Source organism: Molossus molossus, unplaced genomic scaffold, assembly GCF_014108415.1.
Source record: "Molossus molossus isolate mMolMol1 unplaced genomic scaffold, mMolMol1.p scaffold_m16_p_17, whole genome shotgun sequence".
Lineage (NCBI taxonomy): Eukaryota > Metazoa > Chordata > Mammalia > Chiroptera > Molossidae > Molossus > Molossus molossus.
The window spans coordinates 71085386-71109369 of record NW_023425352.1 but is presented as its reverse complement, the minus strand read 5'-3'; the positions used below and the strand labels follow the sequence as shown (position 1 = coordinate 71109369).

Here is a 23984-nt window from a genome sequence, read left to right as displayed (position 1 = left end):
ACTTTGACGGAGAAACAGACGCAAGGACGAGCCGTACGCCACGTTGAGGCACAGCCGCTGTGCAGGTCCCCGTGCGCCCGCAGACGTGGCCTGTCCCGAGCCACACCACGACGGCCTCGTGAGGAGCAGGCAAGGAATCTACTTAGAGCTTGTGAGCTGAGATGCCAGGCTTTTTATTGTGCAATACTCACCCGAGGATATGTCTACTGATTTCAGAGGGAGAGGAAGAGAGAAAGAAAAACATCCACGTGAAGAGAAACACTGGCTGCTGCGCTCCCTGAACACGCCCCACCAGGGCTCGAACCCACAACCTTTTGGTGTACCAGACAATGCTCCAACCAACTGAGGAACCTGGCCAGGGCCAGGCTCTTTTCTTTTTTTATCCTCACCCGAGGACATTTTTTGATATTTTGTTCAGATAGAGTGAAAGGGAGAGAGAGGAAGGAGAGAGAGAGAGAAACATCGACGTGAAAGCGACACATCGAGCGGTTGCCACCCACACGACCCAACCAGGGCTGGGGACAAACTGCAACCAAGGTACGTGCCCTTAGCGGGAACCGAACCCGGGTCTCTCCGGACCGCAGGCCGACGCTCTAACCGCTGAGCCAAACCGGCCAGGGCCAGGCTCTTTTCTTAAAAAAGTAGATCACCAACCCAAGGAATTGAGAAGCACAGCTTTAAAAAACTCAAAAACAAGCTTTTACCTCTCATTTCCCTACACTCCCTCTATCGGGGTGAAAAGGTGCTAGTGTGGGGTCCACGAGGCACCTGAACGACCAGAATTTCCAGCTCTACTCCAGGAGCCAGCGAGTGGACACTAGTGTACGTTCTTTCATGGCATCACCACCTTTCTAATGTCAACACCAGGAGCACACTTCGACGTCACCAAATCCATAAAAAAACCAAACCCCCAACTCCTGCCAGCCTGCCAGCCAAGGCCAGGACTGAGACGTGCCCCTGCTGGCCCGGGACCGGAACCCACGCCCGCCCAGTCCTGTGCTGCCCGGGACTTGGTCGTGCCTCCCTCCAGCCTGCTCGTGCTCGGCCCGAGTGCAGACACCGGGAGTGTGGGCTCGCTGCCCACGGGCCTGCTCGTCCGCCCTGACCAGGGCGAAGCAGAGCCGAGCTCAAAGTCATGCTCCAGATTCGGCAGCTAAGTAATAGGTGGGATCAGGTCTCGAATCCACTTCTGCTGATTATGGTTAGGATTCTGTCCTAAAATATTATTATCTTAAATAGGTTTTTATTGACTCTTTTAGAGAGGAAGGGAGAGATATAAACATCGATGTGAGAGAGAACATCAACCAGCCGCCTCCTGCACGCCCCCCACTGGGGATCGAGCCTGCAACCTGGCCACGTGCCCTGACCAGGAATCGAACTGGCAACCTCTAGATGCATGGGACGACACTTAACCACTGAGCTACACAAACCAGGACGTGTGGCTAATTTATTAAAAACAAACCCTAGCCTGGCAGGTGTGGCTCAGTGGTTGAGCATCGACCCATGCACCAAGAGGTCCCCAGTGGGGGGGGTATGCAGGAGGTGGCCAATCGATGTTCTCTCTCATCAATGTTTTTATCTCTCTCTCCCCCTTTTTCTAAAAATCAATGGAAAAATATCCTTGATTAGGATTTTAAAAAATTAAAAAAAAGCAAATCCTAATCAATGAAAACTTCCTTCATTAAAAAAAAGCATTAAAAATTACTTCAGTACATCAGCTTTAAGCACTAGAAACTCTTCCCCAAGAATAGCCCCTTATACTGTTCAACAGAACGAAACAAAAGAATTCAACAACAAAGTCTGATCACTCACAATACAGTGGAAAGTAATGTTATCAGGTGGTTGCATCAAAAATTTCAGAAACCTAATTGCATTTTTACCATCTAAGAGACACTTTTAATATAGAAACAGAAAAGAAACATAAACTTTGGAAAAGGTAGACTTTTAATAACTGCTTTTATCACCAGGTTAAGTCATGCAGTTACAAAGTAGTTAGAAATTTCTGAAAGGATATTATTGTTAAAAAAGAAAAAGCTCATTCTTACATAAATATCTAGCACTTCATCGAGACACTGCTGTTCAGAAGGCCCTGGCAAAGCACGCACACGACCCCACCAGCCCCGGCCGTGCCGGTGACGCTGGCTGGGGGAGGCCCCTGGAGAGGACCCACAGTCAGGGCCGTTATTGCGATGCTCAGAGCTGCAGCCAGGTGGTTTTTTCTGGGATACTACTTGAATTATTGTTCAATCAGTCAACACAATAGATTTTGAAGAGAAGAGCAATTAACATGAGGAGGTTACTGCATCCTTTGGACTAATGTCATAAACGTGGTTAATAGACTCCAACGGTCTTAACAGAAACGGCCTCTGTCATCTGCTGCTCAGGACCATGCGCAAGGGTGACTGAGCACCCACTGGCTTCTGATTTGTTGGACAATATACTACTGATGGGCTATAAATGACAGTTTTGTGTTATAAAAATACTAGCTTTTTCTTTCATGTTTATAGGCATTCACCGCTGGAGTCAAGGTTAGGCTTATTGAGTGATTAAAGGCAATTTTATTACAGCAGCATGTACTTGTTTTATTCTAAAAGAATAAATGCATAAGGAAAAACAGCTTTTATTTGTGTTTGCCATCCATCTATAGAATTGAGTTCTTTTGCTGATATGAAATACCAATAACTCACTGAGGACCAGGACCACGCTGCCTTCGGGAAATGCCACACACTTGCTTCTATACGCGTCAAAGTCACAGCACGTCTCAGACTCAGCCAGAGCTGGAGCAACGAGCAATGGACGGCCGTGGGCCACAGGTGTCCCGCACAGCTGCGTGGGGGCGGCGGGGCGGGGCGGGGCAGCCAGGTAGAAGGGACTCTATGTAAAGGCAAAGCACCCACAGGGCTCTCTGGCACCTACTGTTAGCTCTGTACACGATTCCCTAACTCGGGCTGACGGGGATGGATGTGCTGAGGACGGTGTCCACTAGCTAGGAAGGATGAGGAAGGTCGGCGGTTACATGTGAGCGTGCAGGTCTGCGACGGACAGGCAGAGGCGGCGGAGCATGGCTGCCCCGCCCTACGTGAAGGTCACGCCGGCTTCGTTGTACACCTTGAAGACCTTCTCGATGGCGTTGACGTAGGCAGCTGTTCTCAGGTCCAGCCCCAGGTTGTACTTCATGGCTGTGCGCATGATTTGCTGAGAGGAATCAGAAAAAGCAGTGAAGACCACCCCAACTCTAGCATCCAGGCACCCACACACCAGGCACTGTGGGCGGGTACAAGCCACCCGTCACCATTTCAGTGCAGGCCGTGGGCAGCCCAAGGGGAGCTACTCAGGCGCAGAGTAACCCCAGCCAGGAAGGACTAATGCGCTGGAATTAAACAAGCCAGTGTCTGGGCAGCAGTAAAAAGCTGCCCTTCAGCTTTCTAGGTGTGGGTGTCTGTGCCCCCCGACACCCTGCTATCGGAGGGAGTCCGTTCTTCATACTTTGTGGTCACTCCCAAGAACTGAGAATTCTAGGTGTGGGTGTCTGTGCCCCCAGACACCCTGCTATCGGAGGGAGTCCGTTCTTCATACTTTGTGGTCACTCCCAAGAACTGAGAATTCTAGGTGTGGGTGTCTGTGCCCCCTGACACCCTGCTATCGGAGGGAGTCCGTTCTACGTACTTTGTGGTCACTCCCAAGAACCGAGAATTCTAGGTGTGGGTGTCTGTGCCCCCCGACACCCTGCTATCGGAGGGAGTCTGTTCTGCGTACTTTGCGGTCACTCCCAAGAACCGAGAATTCTAGGTGTGGGTGTCTGTGCCCCCCGACACCCTGCTATCGGAGGGAGTCCGTTCTGCGTACTTTGCGGTCACTCCCAAGAACCGAGAATTCTAGGTGTGGGTGTCTGTGCCCCCCGACACCCTGCTATCGGAGGGAGTCCGTTCTGCGTACTTTGCGGTCACTCCCAAGAACCGAGAATTCTAGGTGTGGGTGTCTGTGCCCCCCGACACCCTGCTATCGGAGGGAGTCCGTTCTGCGTACTTTGCGGTCACTCCCAAGAACCGAGAATTCTAGGTGTGGGTGTCTGTGCCCCCCGACACCCTGCTATCGGAGGGAGTCCGTTCTGCGTACTTTGCGGTCACTCCCAAGAACCGAGACTGGAGCGAGGAAAACGCTCTCTAGTCAGGGGTGCTGACGGCACAGCTGGGCAAGTGCTCAGGCTGCCAAGGGGCATCTCAAAAACCTTCTTCTTAATATGTGTGTGCTGTTTCAACTCAGATCCAAGCAGACAGAATCTGAACTCAAGAAGAAATTAGAAATTAGGACTTAAACTATGTTTAAATTCTTGAAATAAGAATCGAGTGGTCAAAACCTTCTGTTTAAATCAGAGGCGGCTTCCTGTGGCTACAGCGGAGCATGCGCTGAGCGGCCGTCCAATTCGGCCGACTACCTGACATCTACCTCCCTGCCAGACGTCACTCCTCCTGCTCGGTGTTACACGTCATCTCCATGGCCTGGCAAATACACCGAAGACCCGGAAACAATGTTTATCACTTAAGATGGGAAAAGCACACGTTTCTGCCGCACACACGAGGACGTGTGAACAGACGACGTCTCCCATGGCCACGCCGCTCCCTGTGTTCCTCCCCACGAGCGAGGGCTGGTGACGGCTGCCGGCCCTCGGCCCCAGCAGACGCGCACGCGGCACACGTACCCTGGCGGAACGCTCCATGGTGTAGGCTAAGCCAGAGTGCACGATGTCTTTCTCAGACGCCCCCTGTTAGGGAGAGAACAGACATTTAATAAAACTGCACGAACACGCTCCACCTGTGTGAGCACAAAGGGTTCTTAAGTCAATATACAGCCAGAAAGAACTATAAAGATACTCCAATTTCTCCATAATACCTTCATGCCTAATTAGGTAGTTGTATTTTAACCATAATTTATTTTTCATTGTATTTGATAGCAAACAAATACTCATGAAGTGCGATCTCACATGGTGAAACTGCAAGGACAGGGCACGAGGCCCGGGTGACGTGAGCGCCAGCCAACCAGAAGTGCCACCACACCACAGGCTCCACGTTCATGTCTCTGTGCTCACCCCTGGGCCCAGCCACACAGCCCCTGCCACGCCCAGACCCAGCCACACAGCCCCTGCCACGCCCAGGCCCAGCCACACAGCCCCAGCCACACAGCCCCTGCCACGCCCAGCCCCAGCCACACAGCCCCTGCCACGCCCAGCCCCAGCCACACAGCCCCTGCCACGCCCAGGCCCAGCCACACAGCCCCTGCCACGCCCAGGCCCAGCCACACAGCCCCTGCCACGCCCAGACCCAGCCACACAGCCCCTGCCACGCCCAGGCCCAGCCACACAGCCCCTGCCACGCCCAGACCCAGCCACACAGCCCCTGCCACGCCCAGGCCCAGCCACACAGCCCCTGCCACGCCCAGACCCAGCCACACAGCCCCTGCCACGCCCAGACCCAGCCACACAGCCCCTGCCACGCCCAGGCCCAGCCACACAGCCCCTGCCACGCCCAGGCCCAGCCACACAGCCCCTGCCACGCCCAGACCCAGCCACACAGCCCCTGCCACGCCCAGACCCAGCCACACAGCCCCAGCCACGCCCAGACCCAGCCACACAGCCCCAGCCACACAGCCCCTGCCACGCCCAGACCCAGCCACACAGCCCCTGCCACGCCCAGGCCCAGCCACACAGCCCCTGCCACGCCCGGGCCCAGCCACACAGCCCCTGCCACGCCCAGACCCAGCCACACAGCCCCTGCCATGCCCAGGCCCAGCCACACAGCCCCTGCCACCCCTGGGCCCAGCCACACAGCCCCTGCCACCCCCAGGGGCAGCTCTGGGGTACACTCCTGACTCTCCACTCAGCAGTGTCACCAACTTTTAGAGCTGGATGGATGTCAGCAGCCCTCACTAACCCTGGTTCTACTGATGAGGACACTGTCAGAGAAGTTGACCAAGTTCACCAATAGCTATTTTTAGAGCTAGGATATAATCTCTTTCCTATGCCAGTCATCTCATTTTGGGACAGTTAACTATCACCACCACTCCTAACATGACATACATAGTGATCAAACACGTATCTTGACATGCTAGATTAAAACTTTAAGTGGGTCACCAATATAAGGTATCTATGCTGAACGTCATCCAGTTAACACAATTCAATTAAGAAGGTATATATCTATAACATTTGTATCAACTAGGAAACATTTGGTTTAAACTTTATTTAGTTCTATCAAGTTAGGATGAACTCAGACAGAACTGGCCGGGACAAGCCCAGCGCAGGCAGTGCAGGGCCGCGAGGGTCAGCGAAGGAACAGGGCGGAATGGCTAGTGGGGCAGGAAGCCCAGATGCGTGTGGTCCTGGGCCTAAGGGGAGAGGGCATTTCAGGGGAAGGGAGCACTGTGACAGCCCGGCAGACGGCGATGGCAGGCGAGGACTGGGCAATGACCACTGGACCTGGTGGTGCTGGTGGTACTGTCACCTCGACTAGAACAGCTTTAACAACTTCAGTGGAGCGATGGGCACAGGAGTAGGTTCAAGTGTAGAAGAAGAACTGGACACAGAGTCCATATATATATATATATTTTTTAATCCTCACCCGAGGACACTTTTCCATTTTTTGTTCAGAGAGTGGGAGGGAGAGAAGAAGAGAGAGAGAGAGAGAAACATCAATGTGAAAGGGACACATCGAGTAGCTGCCACCCACACGACCCAACCAGGGCCAGGGACAAACTATAACTGAGGTACGTGCTTTAGCGGGAACCGAACCCGGGTCTCTCTGAACCGCAGGCCGATGCTCTAACCACTGCTCAGGGCTCCATACACTTCTCAAGGAGGCTGCAATAAGGGAAGTAGAACGGCAAGGCAGGAAGAGGAAGTGGGACCAAGATGAAGGTATCTGTAAGACAGAATCTGGTACGCTGACAGCAATGACCGCACAGAGGGAGGGATGGACGCTCAGAAGAGGACAATTCGGTACACTGACAGCAATGACCGCACAGAGGGAGGGATGGACGCTGCAGAGGACATCGGTACGCTGACAGCAATGACCACACAGAGGGAGGGATGGACGCTCAGAAGAGGACAATTCGGTACGCTGACAGCAATGACCGCACAGAGGGAGGGATGGACGCTGCAGAGGACATCGGTACGCTGACAGCAATGACCACACAGAGGGAGGGATGGACGCTCAGAAGAGGACAATTCGGTACACTGACAGCAACGACCGCACAGAGGGAGGGATGGACGCTCAGAAGAGGACAATTCGGTACGCTGACAGCAATGACCGCACAGAGGGAGGGATGGACGCTGCAGAGGACATCGGTACGCTGACAGCAATGACCACACAGAGGGAGGGATGGACGCTCAGAAGAGGACAATTCGGTACACTGACAGCAACGACCGCACAGAGGGAGGGATGGACGCTCAGAAGAGGACAATTCGGTACACTGACAGCAACGACCGCACAGAGGGAGGGATGGACGCTGCAGAGGACAATTCGGTACGCTGACAGCAATGACCGCACAGAGGGAGGGATGGACGCTCAGAAGAGGACTATTCGGTACGCTGACAGCAATGACCGCACAGAGGGAGGGATGGACGCTCAGAAGAGGACTATTCGGTACGCTGACAGCAATGACCGCACAGAGGGAGGGATGGACGCTGCAGAGGACATCGGTACGCTGACAGCAATGACCGCACAGAGGGAGGGATGGACGCTGCAGAGGACATCGGTACGCTGATAGCAATGACCGCACAGAGGGAGGGATGGACGCTCAGAAGAGGACAATTCGGTATGCTGACAGCAATGACCGCACAGAGGGAGGGATGGACGCTCAGAAGAGGACAATTCGGTATGCTGACAGCAATGACCGCACAGAGGGAGGGATGGACGCTCAGAAGAGGACTATTCGGTACGCTGACAGCAATGACCGCACAGAGGGAGGGATGGACGCTCAGAAGAGGACAATTCGGTATGCTGACAGCAATGACCACACAGAGGGAGGGATGGACGCTGCAGAGGACATCGGTACACTGACAGCAATGACCACACAGAGGGAGGGATGGACGCTCAGAAGAGGACTATTCGGTACGCTGACAGCAATGACCGCACAGAGGGAGGGATGGACGCTGCAGAGGACAATTCGGTACGCTGACAGCAATGACCACACAGAGGGAGGGATGGACGCTCAGAAGAGGACTATTCGGTACGCTGACAGCAATGACCGCACAGAGGGAGGGATGGACGCTGCAGAGGACAATTCGGAATGCTGACAGCAATGACCGCACAGAGGGAGGGATGGACGCTCAGAAGAGGACAATTCGGTACGCTGACAGCAATGACCGCACAGAGGGAGGGATGGACACTCAGAAGAGGACAATTCGGTACGCTGACAGCAATGACCGCACAGAGGGAGGGATGGACGCTGCAGAGGACATCGGTACACTGACAGCAATGACCACACAGAGGGAGGGATGGACGCTCAGAAGAGGACAATTCGGTACGTTGACAGCAATGACCGCACAGAGGGAGGGATGGACGCTCAGAAGAGGGACAATCTGCTTGAGCTGTGCATTCGGTAAGTTGAAAATGGACCATCCAATTCCCAGAGCGAGACTGAGGCTCAGCTGGAAAGGCAGAGAGTCGCTCAGTAACAGGAGGAGCGATGACACAGGGCAGGAAAGATGCCAGGACCTGGGCACACGAGGAAGTTCTCCGACTGCATCAGTTTTCTCTGTGAGCATAACCAGGTCACAGAGCTGGAGCGCAGGAGAGAGGAGCAGACAGGACATCCATTCAGGAGATGAGAAAATAAATGGAACAGGGAAAAGTATCACACTGGGCAGCTCTGAGGGCTGATCCGAGGCTAGTGGTTAGAATCTGAACAGCATGCACAGCCTCCAGCCACAGGGGGCAGGCATGCAGTGGGCAGAGGTCTGGATTTTATCAGGGTTCAGGTGTTAACAAGGGGGCCTGATGAAGCAAAGCTGGAGTAGGGAGTCACTGTGATGACGGAGCATGGAACTGAAGTCAGATACAGAGGAAACTGAAGACACTGGTGGTGATGAGGGACAGTGAGAGACGCTAGGTCTTGGAAGGGCCAGACTGGCTGGGGAAGGGGAGGTGGAAGGAAGGAGCTGGAAAAGAACTGCTGTTCAGCTGCACTTCATTACGAGACTCCTACAGTAAGTAAGAGGTGGGAAACAGCACAGGCGTCTAAAACCAGCAGCACCGAGAGCATTTGAAAATTGGGAGACCAACCTATTGGGCGATTATTTTATTTAAACATGTTTTAAGAAAAATATGTTTTTATTGATTTTTTAGAGAGAGGAAGGGAGAGAGAGAAACATCGATGTGAGGAAGAAATATCCCCCTGTATTTCCCTCCCTGAGGACCGAGCCCGCAACCCGGGCATGTGCCCTGACCGGGAGGGAATCGAACCGGGACCTCTCAGTCCATGGGACAACGCTCAGTCCACTGAGCCACACCGGCTGGGCATTGGGTGATTCTTTTGAAAGGATAAGATCAAAGTCATCATAGCTGCTGCCATCTTTGTATTCTGGAGGTTTCTGATTGACTGGCCTGTGCCAGGCAGGTGCCAGGACCTGGGGTGGCCACTGGGAGGAGCAGGAGCCCCCCGAAGGGCAGCGGCGCTGCCAGGGCACCTGTGGCGTGAGCAGGCACGCAGCTCTGGCAGGGGGCACCTCAGGGAGGCCGCAGGTTGCAGAGACACCTGAGCAAGGGGAGGGTCAGGGCACTTCTGAGAGAGGAATCGCGACAGAGACAGGGCTCTGGGACAGAGGAAGATTCATTCGGGGGAAGAGATAGTACCCAGAGTGGCTACAGCATCTTCCAAACAAGCCCTTAACTTTCGCCACGTTTCAGTCCAGCCCAGCGATTCTCGCTGGCGTGCCACCAGAATCTTAGAACATGCAGTGCCGACTCTTCAGTCAGGGGCACTGGCCCTTTTCCCTTAGACTGTCAAATGGAAAAATGACAACAGCCAACACAACAATAACTGTCCAGTGTGAATGGATCAAAATTATACCTTTTGTTTTGTCAGATCGGCAAAAAATTCAATATTTTTGGTGTGTCACAGAGTTTTAGTAATTAGTTGATGTTTGCCTAAGGTGACAACAGTTGAAAACCACTGACATAGTCTTATTCCCATGACTGAATGTTTTATTTCATAAGAAGATACATTATAACTGAGCCATTTTTATGCTGTATATGACAGTTAAGTCAAACTTAGCACTCTTATCAGAATAAAGGTACAGTCCAGCTGGTGTGGCTCAGTGGCTGAGCGTCGACCCTGCACCAAGAGGTCGCAGGTTCGATTCCCAGTCAGGGCACATGCCCAGGTTGTGGGCCCGATTCCTAATGGGGGGCATGCAGGAGGCGGCCAGTCGATGTCCTCTTTCATTGATGTTTCTCTCTCTCTCTCCCTCTCCTCTCCTCTCTCGAAAATCAATAAAGGAAAAAAAAAATTAAAAAAAAAAAAAAGAAAAGAAAAAAGGTACAAATGCTTCCTACAGACACGGTAAGAGTATAAGGTCTATTGTTCTTGTCAGATTAATGGACTAAAGGAACCTTACTTTAACCTGTATTCTTCGACAGTGAGGTTGAACGTTTTTCTAGGCCTATGCCCCCGACCTGTCTCTCTGCAGTCGTCTCCCGGTGGGGAGCCCTCTGTGGCCGGTCTGCACTGTCCGTCTGCCCTGCCGCCTGCTACTTAGCGTGAGTGCCTCTCCAATCTGCTCTCACTCTCACTTGCGTCCGTCCGGCGACTCCGATCCCCGCAGTTCTAGTTCGCACTTCCCATCCTCAGCAGCTTGCGAGGCGGAGGCAGAACCACCGTCCGCCGCCACAGCCGCGTCACCGTGGGGCCTCTGCACCCAGAGCCCCGGGCCAGAGCCGCAGCTGCTCGGTGAGCCAGGGCGCTCCCTGCGTCTGCAGAGGCAGCGTGCGGAGGGCGTCGGCACACACTCACCGATATCCTGTCCTGGAACTCTGCCGTGGGCACGACAGGAATCGTCCCGCCGTGCTTTCCGAACTTCCTCTCCAAGCTCTCCTGAACAGACACTACGAAAGCCAAGAGACGATAAGACAATGCTCGTTACAAACAATAATAAAGTAGCACAGAAAGTTGTCCCAAGCTATATTCACAACCTGCAGACTCAGTCCAGAGCCTCAACAGCAGTGCCGTGAGGGGCTGCCACCCGACAGCACTGCCCGCTCCCTCGGCACAAGCGAATTGAGGTCGCGGCTGTTTCCATGGCACCCGCTGCCAGGGTTTCCCTGGGCTCTTTGTGAAGAAGACGCAGAGGGAAGAAGAGGGAAGCAGACGGGTCACCCCGCCCAGACTGAGTGGGGCCGAGCAAAGACGCTCGGTTGGAGGTCTTGGTCTATTTCAGCTTGATGAGAATTCTGCTGTGAACTCTGCAGCCGCTCTTGTCAAAGGAAACCAGCATTGTCCTCCAGAACACTGGGCATTCTCGAGCTAACAGGCCTTGACTAAGAGCAACCGGAGGCAGAAGTGGGGTGCGCACCAGCAGTTCCCGGTTTATAACGACACCCTTTCTACTACCAACCTGTAGATCATGTTCTCGGATCATTGTACCACAGAACAAACATTTGACTATAAATATATTTAAAAGAGCTAATATATTGGTTATCCATATAGAAATTGTGTATTTTGGTCTAAGACTCATGAGATAGAATAATATACTTTTCTGTAATGAAACTAATTTAAATTCCTTAGGATTACAAATAAATAAATAAACTCGTCTTAAGTTTACGCTTGTTCCAGCCCCCAGCCGGCCCACAGATTACTCTGGAGAACAGGAGCGGCAGAACGCACTGAGCAGGTGGTAGTTCGAGTCCCGCTCGTATTTGAAGGTCAGGCGTCCGTAGCTGACGTGATTCAGGTTCTTCAGCCACTCGAAGTAAGACACGGTCACCCCTCCAGCATTCAGGTAGAGATCCTGGACACGAGGATGCAACAGAAGACACGGAACATGTGGGGAGACAGTGGTTTTTAAATAAAAGCTTACAATGAAGGTAAGATCTCAATTTTCATATCAAAGCGGACTAGGCTTCAAACCTTCCGAATGTATCTTAGGTAGTATCAAGAACGGCACACTTCAGTTTAGCAACACCTCTTCCCAATCCATCTGAGTTTTTTTACTTTTTATTAATCAAGCATTTAATAAACTACGGTCAGAGCCTCTTCTCCTGTGACTGCTTTCTGACCTAGCGCTGCCGGCGGCAGCGGGTCGCCTGGGCCTCTCGCCAGAGGATGGCCCCTCTGCCACCGCCTCAGGGCAGTCTAGTTCTGTTACATCAAAATTTTTAAGTGCTTTCAGCAAAGGGGTTCTTCAAAATGCTCCCTAAGCCCACACTAACTTCCAAGTTTCAATAGCCTTTTGGTATAGACCTCATGCTTACTCACTGAAACACCCAACTTGTGTTCCTCATATTAGTTTTGCGTATAGCAGCAGGAACATTTGAAATGTAGAAGGTTGGGAATCATAAAAGCAATCTTTAATTTTAAGTCAGAATAGTATTTCTAGCACAATACACATGTATGTAATCAGGTTCTTAAGAAGGCTAATGACATACTCAAGAAAGAGCTTGAAATTAGAAGAAAATGTTCAGGTGAAAACTGACACTAACAATCATGCTTCTATTTTATTTTCTTAAAAGCAAACTAAAGCCCTGGCCGGTTTCACTCAGTGGTTAGAGTGTTGGCCTGGGGACCAACGAATGAGTCGTTGGCTTGATGCCAGCCAGCGGCACATACCTCGGTTGCGGTTTGTCCCCAGCCCTGGTCAGGTCATGCAGGAGGCAACCAATCAATGTGTCTCTCTCACATTGATGTTTCTCTCTCCCTCAGTCTCTCCCTCCCTCGCACTCTATCTGATGATAAATAGAAAAATACCCTTGGGTGAGGATTCTCAAGGCCTGAGATTTGGGGGAAGAGATTCACTTAAAAAAAAAGCAAACTAAAGATGAATTCACTACAGCATGGGAAACGAACGGCCCCTCCCCCTAATTCCTTGCAAAAACAATTCTGATTCCAAGCACATATAAAAACTGGCACACAGAGATGACTTACGGGAATAACCATGATGTTCCTCTCCAGGAAAATCTTATCAGCTTCTGGAGTTGTCGGCCCGTTGGCACCCTCGGCGATGATCTGTAAGCCAGGAACAGGGCAATACAACCCATCACCAAAGCCCCCACTGAGCACGAGATGTGCACGTATGGGCGGGAGGCAGGTGGAGAGAGAGCAATTTGAGTTCCTAGCGAATTAATGAACGTTGCCCTGGCCAGGGGAGCACTGCCTCCTGCACCAAGAGATCACGGGTTTGATTCCTGGTCAGGGAACCTGCCTGGGTTTTGAGCTTGATACTCAGCAGGGGCATGCAGGAAGCAGCCAACAGATGTTTTGCTCTCATTGATACCTCTCTCTCTCCCTTCCTATCTCTGAAATTGAAAGCAAAAACAAAAGCCATCTTGCTCTAAAGCAAAGTATATAAAACTATTTTTCACCTTTCTATTTCCATGACCACTTTTAGGAAGTATGGTTTAAGAGGAAATCCATGGTGATGGGTGCACAACTCAGAACACACTAGAAGCCACTGAACTGCACACTTGGGTGCATTATATCGTATGTGTATGTGCATGATATCCCCAAGAAGAGGTAAAAAAGAGGCTGCCCTGAATGAACACTCTTCTCTGCCCTCCCACGTCAGCCCACGGGATCGGACGGCGAGCCCAGCCCCTCTCTGCGTTTACCTTGGCTTTGATTCGGGGCGCGTTGGACTTGGTCAGCTGCTTCTCACTGGCAGCAGGGATCAGGATGTCACAGTCGGCCTCCAAGATGTTCCCTTCGTACAGCTTTGCCTTGGGGAAGCCCAGGATAGATCCATGTTGCTGTGATTAATTGAACATCAGAATTAACAGCCACACCAGAGTTTAAATGTTTACACTTGGTGTCTATGATATGAAGCGAAGTTATCTTTAAGACTCTTTGAGTTACATTTAAAAGAATAATAAATTTAAATAAAACTCATAGCAACTTTACAATATTCAGGATAATTAAACTGCTCTGCTATTAGATTAACATACCAATTTGAAGTCTTCTAGTTCCTTTGGGTCAATACCATCTGGATTCCATATGCTCCCATCAGATTCACCAACACCAACACATTTAGCACCAAAGCGATGCAAGTATCTCATCGAGTGCAGGCCCACGTTGCCGAATCCCTGCAGGGACAAGGACGGACGGCGCACAAACACATTCTCACCACAGGTAAATGGAAGAGTCACATGCCGCCCAATGCGCCTGACATTCTGTTAGAAGCAATTCTCAACATCCTTTTGCCAAAAGAAACAAGGAACTAAGCGGTTCCTCTTCAACAATAAATGTCTGTGTTGAATAATGTGGAGCCACCCTTTGTCGCCTGTGATAAGGAGACCTTGACTTGAGCCAGTGCAGCCTTGCTGATTTCTAACGAATGACAGTGGTGTCAACCATACCACCAGGTCCTCATGACCAGAAGTGCTATGGTCATAAAAAGGCAAGTCACTGTCCTGGCCAGTGTGGCTCAGTGGTTAGAGTGTTGTCCCTTGCACCGCAGGGTTGCAGGTTTGATCCCTGGCCCTGGTTGGGGCACATGCGGGAAGCAACCAATTGATGTGTCTCCCTCACATCAATGTTTCCCTCTCCTTTTCTCCACCTCACTCCTTCCTTCTACTCACTCTAAAAATCAATGGAAAAAATACAAAAAAGGTAAGTCACGAATTGGGAGGAATATGAATTCTATTTTAAAGTAGCACTCAACCTAATCCTCCTAAATAAAATAACCAAATACCAGACAAATTCTTTGTGTGCACTCTGAACAGTTTAAGACACTCCCCTTCTGGATACAGTTTCAATTTAAATATCGAGCAAAGAAGCTTGTGACAGTTTCCTATGTCTCCGGGACACTTAAATGAGTCTAGTCACACAAATCACAATGGTTCAAACGATAAAGGATGTGACACTCTGAAAACCACCATTCTAAAACTTAAGAGATACACAAGAAACATGTTAAAAATTGCAAATCTAAAAACATTTAAAAACTTACTATATGTATGTGTGCATGTGTATGTATATATATGATCAGTTATTCTTTAAGAAACAAAAATTGTACCTGAACAACAAATGTTTTATCTCCAAACCCTGGTGTCATTCCTAAAATGCTCATGTAAGATGCTTCATTGATGAAGTTCTCAATCCCGTGGAAAACGCCCCGGCCAGTGGCAGAGATTCGTCCGTGGATCCCGCCCTGACTGATGGGCTTCCCGGTGACACAGGCATGGGCATTGATGTCCTGCAAGAGGAGAGTCCGACTTCAAAGATGAACCCTCAAGGAGAATTCCATATGATGAACCAGTGAAATGAAGGATTAAAGCAACATGTTCGTACTGAACGAGAACACGCTCGTCAGGAGGGTGTGCCCGAGGTGTGCATTCATCAGGAGCCACACAGCTGCTTCAGGTTCTGCTCCTAGGAGTGTATGAAAGTGACCACACTTCCCAGTGGAGAAACGGCATCTAGGAATTTAACCTCAAATACAATGTCGCAAAAATAGAGACAGTTCAGCTTAAAAGTATTATTCCTTCCACAAAGACTTAAGCCTCACTAAGTCAGGGTACATCCCACCCTTAAGTGTCTTAACATCTACCATTAAGACTCGAGTATGGCCCTGGCCGGTTTGGCTCAGCGGTTGGAGCGCTGGCCTGCGGACCAGAGAGTCCCGGGTTCGGTTCCCGCTAAGGGGCACGTACCAAATAAAAAGACTCAAGTATGTCACCCAAACAGAGCTTCGGACAGGAAGAGGCATTATGTGTTCTTGGATGTAAAGACTAAATGTTGTAAAGATATTCTTTTGTCAAATGAATCTACAAATTCAGTAAAATGCCACTTTAAAAAAAGAAATCAAAATAATTTGGGGCAGCCCTGGCTGGTTTGGCTCAGCAGCTGGAGCGTCGGCCTGCGGGCCAGAGAGTCCAGGGTTCAGTTCCTGCTAGGGGCACGTACAAAAAAAAAAAAAAAAAGGGGGCAACTTAGAAAACCTACCAAAATAAGAATGCCCACTAACCCAGAAATTCTACTTCGAGAAATTCAATTTTTTTGTATATTTAGTATGGTTTCATTTGGGTTAAACAAAAAGTACACATGGGTAAGGCATCGAGGCCCATACCTACATGAGTCGAGTACTGGGGTGTCAGGGGTTCACTTTGGGAAGTGAAGTGGGAGGGTAAGTCTTCACACCACCTTTCAGTACACTGAGCTGTGTGCATGTGTGCTTGTTCCCAAACAAGTGTAATTAGAAAAAGATGAAAGGTCTTGGGAAGGCTTCAAATGTACTATGAACTGTAGCACCTGGGGCAGAATAGACACATTGATCAGTGAGACAGAGAAACTAGATAGTCCTGTTACATACAGGAAATCAATATAAAGTGAAGAAAGCATTGTGCATCATGGCTGAAGTACAGACAGACTACTGAATAACGGAGGCGACCTGCCACCACGGGAACAAGAACCAGCCCCACTTCGCCCCGACCCCGCAGATGTCCTCAGCAGTGAGGTAGAAAGTGGTCTGGTGTTTTTTCTAGTGTTTAAATATTTTTAAAGAGAGAACTGAGAATTGTTGTTACTCATATAATTACCAACAATAAATAAATAAAAGTAATTTTTTAAAAGTAGCCTGGTAAAGTGATTTACAGAATGAGTAGTTTTCCCACAGTTTTCCCCCTTGAATAATGAATACTTATGAATACAGACTTGCAAGTCTATGCCAAGTGCTTCTGAACAACAGAAATGCAAATGCTGGCGCTGACAGGCCGGGCATGGTGCCCGCCCGCTCCCCAGGCAGGGCCAGTCTCCTCGCACCGGGCTCTCCAGGGGGGGCCTGGCAGAGGGAGCTACCTGGTCCAGGTCCACGTCTGCAAACAAGTGGCAGAAACTGTGGCTCCTTACCTAAGTCCTGGTTCTGAATTTCCCATCATTCTGAAAAGGAAGGCCGTGCCCAGGCCACCCCGAGGTGCCAGCTGACGGGCCCACAGGAGAAGGCCGTGCCCAGGCCACCCCGAGGTGCCAGCTGACGGGCCCACAGGAGAAGGCCGTGCCCAGGCCACCCCGAGGTGCCAGCTGACGGGCCCACAGGAGGAAGGCCGTGCCCAGGCCACCCCGAGGTGCCAGCTGACGGGCCCACAGGAGGAAGGCCGTGCCCAGGCCACCCCGAGGTGCCAGCTGACGGGCCCACAGGAGGAAGGCCGTGCCCAGGCCACCCCGAGGTGCCAGCTGACGGGCCCACAGGAGGAAGGCCGTGCCCAGGCCACCCCGAGGTGCCAGCTGACGGGCCCACAGGAGGAAGGCCGTGCCCAGGCCACCCCGAGGTGCCAGCTGACGGGCCCACAGCACTCTTTCGCTGTCACCACTGAGAATGAGCTATGAACAAGATCCTGTCCACTACTGTGTACTCTTCAGTCTAGTGTCTTGCTTAAAAAGAAAAAAAAGAAGAGGAAAACAAACCCAGAGCTCACCGAATAGAAAAAGGTGACTGGAAAAACATCCTTTTTGGGAATGACAGTCAAAACCAAAACTCCTGTGGAGTCTCGAGCGGCTGCTGTGCTCTGACCTGCCGGCCCTGCCCGGGCGCCTGTGGCCTAGAGCCACTCAGTGTGCAGAATGGACCACACCCCCCTTCTTGGGACAGCAGCGTCCTTCCGTTGTCCTGTCTGTCAAGTGGAGACTACTCTCATGGCCCACCTCCCCTCTACCCTGCCCCCCGCGGCGCCCGCCCCCAGGACCAGCCAGCTGCTGAGCTGCTCCCGTCTGAAAGCCCTCCCCCTCCACGCCCACGACACGGACACGCCCGTGCTCGCACCCCCCTCTAGTGGAGCACTTCCCTTGCGACCACGTGGCCGCCCCTCCAAGGCCGAGCAGGCCTGCGCTGCCGCTCCTTCTGGGCCCTTCGGGCCCTGCCTGCCATCCCATGCTTGCTGCAGTGAGGCTGAGAAGGCACACTTCGCCCTCACCTGTCCACATCCGTGCGCACAGGCGGAGCCCGCTGTCACGATAGGGCGGTAATCTGCTGCCTCTTAGGCCCTACAGTCTGGCCCTCTACTCTGGCCCCTTGGGCTTCTCTCAAGTGCCCCTCAAGCACACTGGAATCTTCAGCCTGGTGCGTCCCTCTGCCTGTAACCCTCCCCGCCCTTACTTGAGTTGGTGTCTGAAAGGAGCCTTTTCTAATCTGATCCCCAAAGTCTTCGCCAGGCTCCCGTTGTTTCCATGGCGTGGAAACTCCTAGTATCCACCCCCTGCAAGGAGCACCTTGCTCACCGCAGCCTTGCGCACAGCAGGCACGCCCCATGCGTTTTAGATGGACGTCTCTCAGCTCCCTTCCTCTTCCTCCCCCTCGAATGTCTGTTTTCCAGGGACACACACGTGCCCCCCTTCCTGTGCTCTGTCTCGTGGCAGCGCTTTGCTGGGGTCCTCCCGGTTCCCTCCGACCCCGCATCGTCTGCCTCGACCCCACAGGCCCTGCCCATCCTGCTGGTCTATCTCGGCCCAATGCTTGCCCGGCTCCCGCGGTCCTGACCACAGGGGAGGCTCTCTGCTCTGGCTCAGCCTGACGCTGCCTCCAGCCCACCCCCTGGAGGGAGGGCAGCATCAGAGGCTCCCATCCGACCAGCAGGACAAACAAAACGCCAGGCTTCAATGTTGTTGCGTTAGTCCACTTACCTTCCACCCTCACACAGCCCTTCCTAAGAATGCCTCACCTTAGACCCCCCGGCTCTGCTGCTCCTCCTCCGCCCTCACCTCCCTATGTTCCAATTCTTCCCATTTCCAACATCCAGCCCCAACACCTCCTCCAGGAAACCCTTTTCAGAAACCGTGACCCCCACCCTGTACCACGATCTCCGCACCGTTTCAGAAACCGTGACCCCCACCCTGTACCACGATCTCCGCACCGTTTCAGAAACCGTGACCCCCACCCTGTACCACACGATCTCCGCACTGTTTCAGAAACCGTGACCCCCACCCTGTACCACACGATCTCCGCACCGTTTCAGAAACCGTGACCCCACCCTGTACCACGATCTCCACAACCTATTTGCTTATGTGTCTCAATTCCTCTTTAAATGAAAGTTCTTGAGGAAAAAGTTAGAATTGAATGCTTCTTTCTCGTGTCTTAGGACAGTATATTGCCCAGGGAGGTGGTCCCTCTTTGAGGGTCCCACCCCAGCATCCAGAATAGGAGGCATGTAAGTTAAAGTCAATCCGTGTTCACTACATTTATACGTTAAGAATAGACACAGAAGTAAAATAACGTGGACGTCAAGGTATGATGCAAGGCGGGGAGATGAGCCCGGTGACGTCTCTGCTTCCACATACAACACACATGTTATTCCTGCAGACAGCGAATGAGGCTGGGCCTGCTGGGGTACTCACATAGTGCCCGATGGTGCTGGCATAGGTGTCGGCGATCCAGGACATCTCCCGCTCGCCCGTGCTCATGTCTGGGGCAGGCACGTCAATGCCCGGACCTGGGGGGCAAGGAAAGGGCATCACCTGAGGTTGAAGACAAACTCATCTCAAACACAAAGATCCTTGTAATTCTCTGTAACAAAGCTACCATGGCAAGGAAACTAGATTTCACTTAGGTAACTGAAGTCATAAAAACACTAATGAAATGTTTCACCACCAGATTCACACACACACAGTGTTACATGAACATTTCTCCCACTGGCATTTACTGGGAAAATAGCTGTGTGCAGATACAGCCACTCAGCAGTGCTTCTGTATGTGCAGATATGGCCACTCAGCAGTGCTTCTGTATGTGCAGATACAGCCACTCAGCAGGACTTCTGTATGTGTAGATACAGCCTCAGCAGGACTTCTGCACATGTGCAGATACAGCCTCAGCAGGACTTCTGCACATGTGCAGATACAGCCTCAGCAGGACTTCTATATGTGCAGATACAGCCACTCAGCAGGACTTCTGTATGTGCAGATACAGCCTCAGCAGTGCTTCTGTATGTGCAGATACAGCCACTCAGCAGAACTTCTGTATGTGCAGATACAGCCTCAGCAGGACTTCTGCACATGTGAGCACAGGCAAACAAGTGCCTTTTCGATCTCAGTCCCTTAAACTGCAGTCAGAGGTGACAATGCCATCTTGCTCTGAAGAAGACGATTGCCGTGGCCCTGGCCAGTGAGGCTCAGTTGGTTGAGCATCATCCTGTGCACGGAAAGGTTGCCAGTTTTGATTCCTGGTCAGGGCACATACCCAGGTTGCAGGTTTGATCCTCAGTCTGGGTGTGTATGGGAGGCAACCGATCGATGTTCCTCTTTCTCTCCCTTCCTCTTTCTCTAAAATCAATAAAAACACATTTTAAAAAGAGAGGACTGTTGTGGTTAGAGAGTATATGTGTGTGAGATAGCATAGCAACATACTGCTTACTAGAGGTGTAAGCCCTCCTCTCAGCAAATAGAAGACGGAAAAAAGACACATTGCCAAAGCAATGGTGTGCGCCCGTAACGCCTCTCCCCGTGATGGAGTGCAGCTCTGACCTCCCATTCAAACTTTCTCAGTGTATGTAAGTTCTAGGCCTTGGCTTTCAATCCTCAGATCACAGTTGGGGAATAACAAGCTGGCCCACAGCAGCAGCAGGTGCCCACGACAACACACTGCTGATGCCACAGTAAGATTCAGATAGAAATGTGTTAAATGATGCTCACTCAAATCTGTAAAGGCAGAAATACGTAGAAATACTTGTACCAATAATAGTGAGAATAAAAGGATGATCTAGCCTGGCTGGTGTGGCTCAGTGGTTGAGCGTCGACCCTGCACCAGGAGGTCGCTGGTCTGATTCCTGGTCAGGGCACATGCCCAGGTTGTGGGCCTGATCCCCAGTGGGGAGCATGCAGGAGGTGGCCAATTAGTGTTCTCTCTCATCGATGTTCGATGTTTCTATCTCTCTCTTCCTTCCTCCCTCCAAAAACCAATAAAGAAAAAAAAAAAAAAAAAAAAGGATGATCTACACCCATGCAAATGACTTGGCACCATCACCAAAACAGACATGAGAGAATATACAGGTTCCACACACCATGTATATGATCCCATTTATCTCTCTCTCTCTCTCTGTATAGTATCTATGCACACAGACTTCCACGTGCACACGTGTTGAGTTTAGAAATATATGTGCAAACTTGTTCATTGGGTTTGAATTTCAGCCTTGTTTACAGCTTTCTATATTGTTTCGATTGTATAATACAAATCCACTGTGTTTTTATAAAAGGAAAAATACAACTTTAAAATGGTTAAAGTATTAAGTCTCCCCAAAATAAAGTTCGTTCTAACACCTATACTCAAGTCCTTTCTACAATTTTTCCTTTTAAAGCAGCAATATAGGTACATTTTAATGTTCTTCTGCATTTCAGGGTCCAAGGTGCTAAACACTGCACTTTTCGGTACAAGTTAAGATGCAATGGACACAGGACTGGCCTAAGGCAACTGAAACGTCACTGTCTGCTTTCCTCACTCTGCCCTCCTCCCCCATCCAGTTTGGAAGCCTGCATCCTGGTACCTTTTCAGGCATCTTATAAATCTCACGAAGTCTCACTACCCAAGCCCAGCCTCCCACTGACAAGGAGTAATGCTGTCTTCTACCTCATCCTCTGACAAAAGGGTTCTACTGGAGACATTGGGCTATTGCAAGGGTATTTTTTTTTAAACAAAGTTTACAAAGTAAACGGTTGCAAACATAACAGTTTACAATGGTGATATCTAAATTCACACAACAAAATTAACGCCAACCTTTCACAAATTTTTAAAAAAATAGAAAAGGAAAGAATACTTCTTGACTCATTCTATTAGCCACTACTATCCTGACATCAAAGATCTCACAAGAGAAGATCCCACAGAGCAATATTCCTTAGAAGAGCATCAAAAAGAATAAAATGTTTATGAATAAAGTTTAAAAAAGTAGTGTAAGACTTATACACTGAAAACTACAAAACTTCATTGGAAGAAATTAAAACCCTAAACAAATGGAAAGACACTCAGTGTCAGGGACTGGGAGACTTAACATGGTTCAGACAGCAACACTTCACTAACTGGCCTTCAGAGCCAATGCGACCCCGTCAACGCTGGCTGAGGCTATTCACAGAAACTGAAAAGCTGATGCAGTGTGGAAGGGCCAGGACTCAGACGCAGGCTAAAACCGCTGCTCTCGCCGCGGCCAGTTTGGCTCAGCGGTTAGAGCGTCGGACTGCGGTCCAGAGACACCCGGGTTTGGTCCCTGCTAAGGGCACGTACCTCGGTTGCGGTTTGTCCCCGGCCCTGGTTGAGTTGTGCGGGTGGCAGCCACTCGATGTGTCCTTTTCACGTCGATGTTTCTCTCTCTTTTTCTTCCTCTCTCTCCCTCCCACTCTATCTGAACAAAAAATGGAAAAATGTCCTCCGGTGAGGATAAAAAAATAATAATAATAAAATAAATAAATAAATAACATTTCCTAAGAACCCTGGAGAGGTCTTTGTAAAAAAAAAAACAATAGAAGACAACAACAACAACAACAACAACAACAAAACCCCTGCTGCTCTCCGTGGAAAGGGAGGCATAACACAAGAGCTATAAACATCACCAAGTCCACAGGTCCGCCAGGACAAGCGTGTGCCCTGGCGGGAGAGAAAGAATCTTTCTGCTTCCATCTTACGCTACAAAGATCTCTAGGACCAGAGGAGGGTTTGGCTGCATTGTGGTTTAAGAAGGAATGAGTTTCTTTGCACACAAGTCAAATTGCTGGTATTTAAGCTTTCACTTTCAATGAATCTTCTGGAACTCCAGATTTTTAACCTCTGGAACTCCAAGATACTTGTCAATATAGAGAAAATTAAGCAGAATATACTCTGGATAATGGGCAATAAATACAACTAAATAAAGTACGAAACCACTGAAGACTATGAAATGCTTCTGAGATTTAAGGGAAAAGGAAATATGATATAAAAAATTGTGAAGTCTATCCATAGGCTGAACATGACTTCAACGCACAATCTCCGGAGTAGCAGGCATTTCTGCGCAGGAGGTAGTCAGCTCACTGGCCAGTGCAAGCCCAGCGGTGGGAGGAAGAGGAGGTGTGCCGACAACCAGTGCCTCTGACATGGGTGCAAGACAGCCACAGAGAAGACCCGCAGGACCCAGCCGGCCAGCGACAGCAGAGCGAGCCGCCAGCGCGCTCCCACCTCTGCGGGTGCCCACGGCCCTGAAGGCACAGGCGAGCGCGAGCCCCCGTTCCAAACGGCACCAGGTTTCTCAGCGCTATCAGAACAGCAGGACCATGCAGACTGCTTTTCCATTGTAAAAATGTCTATGACACGGGCATTATCCGTTCCTGAAAGCGTGGCCTCGGTCTTTCTGGAAGTTGTAATAGACTGTACAGTGCTGTTTGAGTGACCAACACCGTTACCATGTACAAGAAGAGGTGGAAGTGGCCTCTTCCGGCGTCCACACCGCACACGGGCCCTGAACGCTCCCACGAGCGGCGTGTCATGCCGAGGCCCGGGCTCCCCACCACACTCATCACAGAACCAGCCTCGCCAAGCAAGCAGAAAACCCTACGCATGCGCACATGTGCGAAGCGGGATGCAGGCGAAGACCGCCGCCCTGCAGTCGGCCCCTGCGCCGAGGCCGGCAGGCGGCACTCACCGATGAAGCCCTTCTTGGCCAGCTCCATGGTGAACCTCCTCGTGATCTTCTCCAGCTCGTTGTCCTGCGGAGAACCCACAAAGCAGTGAGGGGCTTGGCCAGACAGGCCGCGTGCACAGAGAACAGTCGCATCGGATTTTCTGTTTATAGGACATTTTTATGTAGCTTCTCAGCTTTCTCAGAACAACTCACAAAGCAGCATTT

At 50.9% G+C, this 23984-nt stretch overlaps 1 protein-coding gene across 1 annotated transcript in view; it reads right to left on the bottom strand.

The window, feature by feature from the left end:
- Positions 1-1940: 1940 nt before the first annotated feature.
- Positions 1941-23984, bottom strand: part of GLUD1 (glutamate dehydrogenase 1) — a 37623-nt gene continuing 15579 nt past the window's right edge. Inside the window, exons 4-13 of the mRNA XM_036265016.1 lie at positions 23781-23844; positions 19525-19619; positions 15215-15394; positions 14148-14285; positions 13815-13952; positions 13132-13212; positions 11875-11998; positions 11005-11096; positions 4700-4762; positions 1941-3195 (exon numbers count right to left, since the gene is read on the bottom strand). Coding sequence (XP_036120909.1) covers positions 3076-3195; positions 4700-4762; positions 11005-11096; positions 11875-11998; positions 13132-13212; positions 13815-13952; positions 14148-14285; positions 15215-15394; positions 19525-19619; positions 23781-23844 — 1095 coding nt within the window. The 3' untranslated portion in view covers positions 1941-3075. The remainder of the gene's footprint in view (positions 3196-4699; positions 4763-11004; positions 11097-11874; positions 11999-13131; positions 13213-13814; positions 13953-14147; positions 14286-15214; positions 15395-19524; positions 19620-23780; positions 23845-23984) is intronic.